At 39.4% G+C, this 8,124-nt stretch overlaps 1 protein-coding gene across 1 annotated transcript; it reads left to right on the top strand.

The window, feature by feature from the left end:
* The first annotated feature begins 5,067 nt into the window (after positions 1 to 5,067).
* On the top strand, positions 5,068 to 8,124 carry LOC146138629 (uncharacterized). The gene is made up of 11 exons (XM_083394624.1): positions 5,068 to 5,109; positions 5,431 to 5,611; positions 5,678 to 5,858; positions 5,993 to 6,160; positions 6,225 to 6,385; positions 6,473 to 6,683; positions 6,750 to 6,865; positions 6,933 to 7,143; positions 7,214 to 7,526; positions 7,600 to 7,913; positions 8,070 to 8,124. Exons 1-11 carry the CDS (start codon positions 5,068 to 5,070, stop codon positions 8,122 to 8,124), a joined length of 1,953 nt encoding a protein of 650 aa, XP_083250750.1.

Genomic DNA, 8,124 nt, shown 5'->3' with positions numbered 1-8,124 from the left:
ACAGAAGTTTAGCTTTCCGGGGAAAGAGGCCCATTTAAATTTCCATCTTAAAACGTGTCTCTACCTCGTTATATTACTTCCTGTGATATAATGTTCCCCTTCCGAATAAATATATTATAGCATCCATTTGTTTGAGTTGTTTGTTTTTATCCAACAATCCACTTACAGTTTGTTGTTCAGGGAGATCACTATATTGAAAACTGTCGCCTCGCTGAAAAAATAGAAATAATTTATACGAAAGGAAAAGTTTTCAAAGATATTTTCAAAAATGTCTTTATTTCAAAATTATGGTCTATTATGGCAGGGCTGGGGAGCCGGAGCTGGAGCCCGGAGCTAAGCATTTTCTCTGGAGCCAGAGCCGGAGCCGGAGCCATTGTTATTATTTTTGTGGAGCTGGAGCCGGAGCCGGAGCCATTTTTATTATTTTTGTGGAGCTGGAGCCGGAGCCATTTTTATTATTTTTGTGGAGCTGGAGCCATTTTTCAATTTGTGGTGCTAAAGCTAAGAAATTATATTTTGTTCCATCTCCAAAGTTAGTTAGCCAAAAGCAATTTTTAAAACTTGCCATTGAATAAGTGACTGGTGGCACCGGAGCTGGAGCCGGAGCCAAAGGATATGAGTTTTACGACTCCGGAGCTGGAGCCGGAGCTAATGCTATTTTACGGTGGCTCCCCAGCCCTGTATTATGGACTACTGACCAGGGCTGGGGAGCCACCGTAAAATAGCATTAGCTCTGGCTCCAGCTCCGGCTCCAGCTCCGGCTCCAGCTCCGGCTCCAGCTCCGGCTCCAGCTCCGGCTCCAGCTCTGGCTCCGGCTCCAACTCCGGCTCCAGCTCCAGCTCCGGAGCCATGAGGCAATTATTAAATTGCTCCGGCTCCAGCTCCGGAGTCGTACAACTCAATCCTTTGGCTCCGGCTCCGGCTCCAGCTCCGGAGTAGTAAAACTCACATCCTTTGTCTCCGGCTCCGGCTCCAGCTCCGGAGCCATCAAACACACACCCAATGACTCCGGCTTCGGCTCCGGTGCCACCAGTCACTTATTGAATGGCTTTTTTTTTAAAAAGTTTAAAAAAGAAAAGTTTTAAAAATTGCTTTTGGCTAACTAACGTTGGAGATGGAACAAAATATAATTTCTTAGCTTTAGCATCACAAATAGAAAATTGGCTCAAGCTACACAAATATAATAAAAAGGGCTCTGGCTCCGGCTCCAGATCCACAAAAGTAATAAAAATGGCTCCGGCTCCGGCTCTGGCTCCAGAGTAAATGCTTGGCTCCGGTCTCCGGGCTCCGGGCTCCAGCTCCGGCTTCAGCTCCACAGTCATGCTACTGACATCTAGAAATATTTTGGTATTTTGTAATGAATTTAACAATATTCGCTGAAGATATTGTTTGTTCATATCTCACAAGATATATGGATTGGTTTTCATTATATCTACGGGTTTTAGTAGGCGGAATTTTTTACTTAAATTTGTTCCTGAAATTAATATTAATCTGAATAAATACTTAAAAGTAAACTTACGAAAAACCCTAAGTTAACTAAAAGAAAGTTAACTTAAAAATAAAAACCTTTGAATAGGTAAACCAGTTGTATTAGTTCATGGAGGAAATAAAATGTTGATGTTTTAGTATCACTATGTATTTTGATATATATATATATATATTCGAGTGCGCGTTACATATACATCACAATACAATGCACGCGTCACCATACATTGCACTAGCATGTATACAAGTCTGTAAAGTAGTGAGAGATGTTCTTCTCCTTCCACGGCCGCCAGCTCAGCTCGTAGACGCGCTGTTGCAGAGATTATTAACTTGATCGCGACTCGCGCTCTCTGCTTGATCTTCGGGCTACGGTTTTCAGGTGCTCAGCCCACAAGCACCGCGCGTAAGTAAAGTGCTCAACCGGGTGTTGAGCCCCGGATCTGAGGATTGCTGGTCAGTGGCGCTAACCACTTCGCCAACGCGCCCACACGTATTTTGTATTTTGGTAAAAGCATTGGATTAGTATTTCAAAAATGTAAAAATTTGATATTTTTTTTAAAATGTAAATTTGTCAAAAAATATTTAAAAAACAACTGGAGGTAAATAAACTTCTTAACGCTAAACGGAATTTTGTTCAAATAACCAGGTAACAATTGCCTTGAACGTTTTATGTTCATCTATTTTGCTTGTTTGATCATTATTAGGAATGTGCGATAAAATTGGATCGGTGCCGATATCTGATGCCAGTGGTGGTATCGCTACTCGTCCGATACTTCAGTGGTATCGGTCGCCGTGCAATATCAAATTAAGACCGGATTTCACCTTAAATGCAATTTTATAAAAAAATAGTAGATTCAACTAAAATTAAGTAAGAAAAATGTTAACTGTCAAAGAAAATTTTAAGTAAAATGCTAAAAAATACTTTTGAATGTTTCAACTTAACGTTTTTGGTTGTTTGTGCATAGGCTAATATTGACGTTATTTTATAACTGATCAGATCGCGATAGTTATTTGCTTCAAATATCAGGTATCGGTATCGGAATACAATGTAAAATATCGGACATATCTATTTAGGAGTTTCACTAAAACAAAAGTATGCATATTGATTTTAAAACTAGTTTGATCACTCTGGTAATGGCCGACTGACTTTGGTTAGTTTTGTGGCGGTACATGATGCGTGGTTAAGTCATATCTCCCTTTGCACAAATCGATAGAGCGTTACAACTATTACGATTTCGGTAAAGATAGGCATATAAGTGATAAAAGCTTTTACAAAGGTTTACAGTTATGTGTTTCGGTATGAACTGTGATTTTAGAGGTTCTAGTTTGGATTCACCACCTACAACAAAATGAAAATTGCAGTGTTAAGAAGTCATTTTTAATAGACTTAAGTCCCAGTTAAGTCATTTAAAAGCATCCGAAGTTTAGGCAATTCTTCTATAGAAATTAACAAGTCAAGTCCCAGTTCAAAACATTATTTGTCTAAGTAAAGTTCCAGTCGAGTCATAATTAGAGCAAGTAATTTTCAAGCCAAATCACTTATATCTCTATAAAACGAAACCAAGAACAATACCAACAAAAAACAACTCGATCGTAGCAATTTAATTGGTTTACGTGAAAAGTTTAAGAGAAATTGCTAAATTTTATAAATAATTGTTGAAAAAAACGCTTATAAATTTAAACCTAACTCATTATACTCAAGACTTAAGCCCAAGTCAAATCACTTGTCAAAAACGAATTAGGGCAAGTCAATTTATTTTACCAAAACGACTTAAGTGCGTCATTACAAGACTGGCAAATTGCAGTTTTTGAAATGCATACTATACGATACGGCATATTTGTAGGAAATTGTGTGGCCTATATTTGCTGTTTACAGTGCGACAAAATAGTTTCAAATTTTTTTTAATACACCAATAAAAACATGAACCTATTCATATCACGCCAAACATGCGTTAGTCTTATGCATGGCTGGTTTGTGTACAAATAATAGAGTAAAGAGTCTTGGGAAAATACACGATCAGACAAACTCTTATCAGGCCTAGGGGAGCTATGCAAAACAAACTACGAAGGTTACAAAATATCTAATACAACCTCACTAAAATTCAGAATACCGCAGTTACGTCAAAATCGGCATTATTTTTTTTACATAAAAAAGAACAAAAAAAACTGAAAAGAAACTAAATATTTACTTGTGATAAAAAATGATAAAAGTGGTGAACAATATACTACATGTAATATTCTTGAAGGCTAAATAAGAAAATATCAAACGAAGGAAAACAGTCCTGAAATGTTAAAACAGATCCGAGCTATCTGTATATTAAAAGGAAAGGTTTTCCTGGAAGGGCCAAATTTAAGAACCTTTGCCCAAACCAAAACAATTATATCTAGCTGTTGTTGGGACGCGCCGTATGTACAATCGTATGCACATTCGGACATCTCTACTTGTTTGCTTTACTCTTTTACATTATTCTGCCAGTTACAAATAACGCTTATTATCCTAAACAAGATTTGATCCAAGTCCAACATCCGCAATTGTAACCACTTGGATTCGGCGAAACAAAATCAGCCGAGCGCGTTAAGCAAACACCCTTAATTGCTCTATAGGCAATATAAATTACACAAACGGCCCTGATAACGTAGATGTCGATACTATTGCAAATTTTAAAAAAGATACGAGTTATTCTGGTTGGTTCGATAAAAAACTGTTTTTCCAGGACCGCCAGTGTTACTACAAGAGCCTCTCCTATCTCACAACAAATACAATATTTACCCGTGTGTACCGTTAACAAATTCAGCTATATTTGTTGTTTATTTTTACCTGGTTGAACATATTCCGCCAGCATCAAATAACGCTTGTTATCCTAAAGAAGATTCGATCCAAGTCCAACATCCGCATTCTAAACCACTTGGATGTCGCGATGAAAAAACAGCCGAACGATTTACAGAAACAACCCTGCGCAATGTATCTTGAACAAACGGCTTTAATAACGTAAAGGTCATATTGCAAATTTTAAAAGAAATACGAAATGTTCGTGTAGTATTAATAGAAGAATGAATGTTTATCCAGGAGTGGGTGTGTTACAACAAAAACCTCTCTGCCCTCAGAACAAACACGATTGTATTTACCCCTGGGTATCGTTAGCAAAATCAGTTATATTTTGTTTTGTTTTTTACCTGGCTGCAAGTAATTCGTCAGCATCAAATAACGCTTGTTATCCTAAAGAATATTCGATCCAAGTCCAACATCCGCATTCTAAACCACTTGGATATGCGATGAAAAAACAGCCGAACGTGTTAAAGAAACAACGCTGTTCTAGGCAATGTATCTTGAACAAACAGCCCTAATAAAAAGGATGTCGCGATGAAAAATAGTCAAATGCGTTGAACAAACACCCTTCATTGATGCAGGGTGAATTGTTCCACTGCCGTAACGGAATAAGTGCCAGTAATGTTGTTTTATGCAATCCAATCGCAATAGGGTTTAATTTGACGATTTACAGAACAAACATAAAATTACGAAAATAATGTAGCTCAGCAGGACCACTCATCGCTCATCTAAGAACTATTTTGCAAAACAGATCTATGGAAACCGCCACTCTACTGCAGCTTCGACACCAACATGCAGTAAGAGGTTGTTATACTGTGCAAACAACCAATTTGAAATGGAAAACTACTTTGCTCTGATGAGCGCCAGGCAAAACAATACCACTTCGAGTGCACAATTTGTGTCTTTTGTCCGTGCAACTAAGTCCGGGAAAAGCCTATATAACCAGGGAGATTTAAACAAGAAATCAGTCCAGTTTCGATTATCCAAGAAGGAAAGTTGAAAAACGACAGCGATGAAGTTATTACTCGTTCTCTTGGCTTGCATTGCAGTAAGTAATAAACGTACTACATTTGAATAATAAATGTATCGTCAATAAATAACGTATTGTTTCTTTGCAGGCCACCAACGCATATCAATGCAACTACTCCTACTACTGCGGACGCAACTTCAATGTGTTCCCCTGCTCCTCCTTCTACAGGTTTAGCATCAGTTTCAACAGCGCCTGGTGTTCCACCAAATTCTACCAGCCCATCTTGAAGGTTTACCCCGATGATACTTGCGGAAAGACCGGATGGTCTGGTAAGTAAACGGTAAATGCAACAAATTTTTCTCAAAACAAGAGACTCAAACTTCTCTTGTGTGCAGAGAAATCCGTCGATGATGTCGTTGAAGAACTTAAGAACCTCCTCAAGGAGAGTCTTTTCAAGATCTCCAGTGAGATGATTGCCAAGCGTGTTGCCTGGTACAACGCTCTTTACGAGAAGACCAACGAATACATCGAAGCCTACAAGAAGTTCATCACCATCTACTACGACTACAAGATGTCGTAAGTTACAGAAAGACAATTTTTATATATCGCTTTTTTCATATAAAGTAATAACTTTCTACATTAATTTATCTCCCTTCTAGTTTAAGTTTTAAAAAATACACTGCTGACTTTTGCGTTATATTCGTTTTCAGCTGCGCCACTGCTGACAGGGATGCCCTTATCAAGGAGCGGGATGAGAAGATCGTTGAATACACCGCCAAGCTTATCAAAATGAGATACGACGCCTTGGTTGCTTACAACGCTTTGCTCAGCAAGAAGCTTCAGATGATCATCGACTTCCACGCCAAGATTGTCGAAAAGTAAGGATTAAATTTAACTAATGTAAATCAAAATAATGCTAAATGACAAATGATTCCTTCTCAGTGCCAAGAAGTGCCTTGAAACTCGTCTCACCAAGATCGCCGAATACAAGACCGCTTTGGAGAAGAGGATCGCTTCTTACGTTGCCAACTTCTGGAAGTTCAAGGTTGCTGTTGCCACCACCAAGACCAGCTACTACAGGAACCTTTTGCAGAAAATTTACTGTAAGTTTATTTGTAATTGTTTTCAGTTCATTTCGAATTACCTTGAATGATTTAAAATACAATGAATGCCTTACTTTTGATTACCAGGCACTAAGAGCACCACCGACTACTACATCAACTACGTCACCTCATACTACTACAACAGCGAACTCAACATTGCTCGTGGATGCATGGCCGAGTACACCACCAAACTTAACTCCTACAAGTCTAAGCTTATCGGATTCTACACTTGTTCTTACCGCTGTTACATGACCAACGGATGCCTCAACTTCTACAAGAAGAGCTACTACAACGGATGGTGCGATTCAATAAGTCATATAAGATTTGTAAAATAGTGCCATATCTAATGTTATTGTATTTTTAGTGCCTCCCTCGGATGCTGGTATTCCTTCAGTCGCAAATACTGCCGCGTTGGATTCAACTTGTGTGCTTTCCGTTACTGCTTCAGGGGAATGACTTTCAAGAATTTGAAGACTTGTGGTAAGTAGACATTACTTTTATCTAATTGTATATTATCAGATGATGCAATGACATTATTTTCTTTCAGATCTCAATGCCCTTCATAAGACCCCCGCTGTGATTGAATCCGAAATGCAGGCCAAGGTTGACGAATTCGTCAAATCTTACACCGCTACCTTCGTTGCCTGGAAGCTCAAGTGGATCGGATACCACAACGAATACCTTGAAAAATACGAGGCCATCATCAAGGAGAGACACGCCTTCATCTACAGAATGAAGTACTCCTACTTCGTGTGCCAGTAAGTTCACTAAACCAAAAACTACCAATATTTATGTTTGAACAAATAGATAACCAGTTTTGTGATACAGGAACGGCAGCACCTATTTGACCTATGCCCAGCGTATGGAGCTTGCCAAACTTAGCGCTGACCTCAAGAAGAAGCTTGACGATGCCGTCGCTCTCTACAAGGAACAGCTTTCCCAGAGGCTCATCGAATGCGTGGACACCTTCGACAAGAGCATCGCCGCTTACAAGACCAAGGCCGCTGAGCTCATCAAGTCCGTCATCGGAAAGTACAGCACATGCCTTAGCAAGAGGGCTGCTTCCATTGCTGCATACAAGAAGAAGCTCGAAGATGACCGTGACGCCAAGAGGACCGCTTTCTACGACGCTATGTGGGATGTAAGTTACAATTTAGATATAACAATATAAAAAAATGTTCTGTATTTCACTGTATTGCTTTATCGCATTGCAGGCCAAGGTCGCCCACTGGAACAAGTACAACGAAATGCTCGAGAAGTTCCACGGAGAGTACTACTACAACTTGTATTACGTCTCCCAATCCCGTTCCGCCTACGCCAACAAGCTTGTCTCTGGCTGCAACGTTGTTATGGCTGAGTTCGATGCTTACTACGCTAAGCTGATCCCCGCCCTTGTCCAGCACTTCTCTTGCTGCTCCAAGTGCAGAGTCTCTTACTGCTACCCCAGATACATGTTCGGAGGATACCTTCGCTGGAGTGTGTGCTACCCCACCAGCCAGTCCTACTGCTACTACTACACCCAGTACTGGTGAGTTATTCAGACCTCTATACAATAGCCATGCTATCTTTTTTATATTCAAATGTTGAATTTATAAATTGACTCTTTTTCAAAATGCTTATTTTTATATTTCTAAATCATCGAGCAGAAAAATTTTAAATATGTGTATTATTCTTCATTTTACAGTCGTAGCTCCTACTACAAGCTCAGCACCTGCGGAAACTACTACGTCTACTATTGA

This window comes from Ascidiella aspersa, chromosome 7 (assembly GCF_963924565.1).
Source record: "Ascidiella aspersa chromosome 7, kaAscAspe10.2, whole genome shotgun sequence".
NCBI classification, from domain to species: Eukaryota; Metazoa; Chordata; class Ascidiacea; order Phlebobranchia; family Ascidiidae; genus Ascidiella; species Ascidiella aspersa.
Note: the sequence above shows the minus strand (reverse complement) of the source record. Positions and strands in the feature narration are given on the sequence as shown.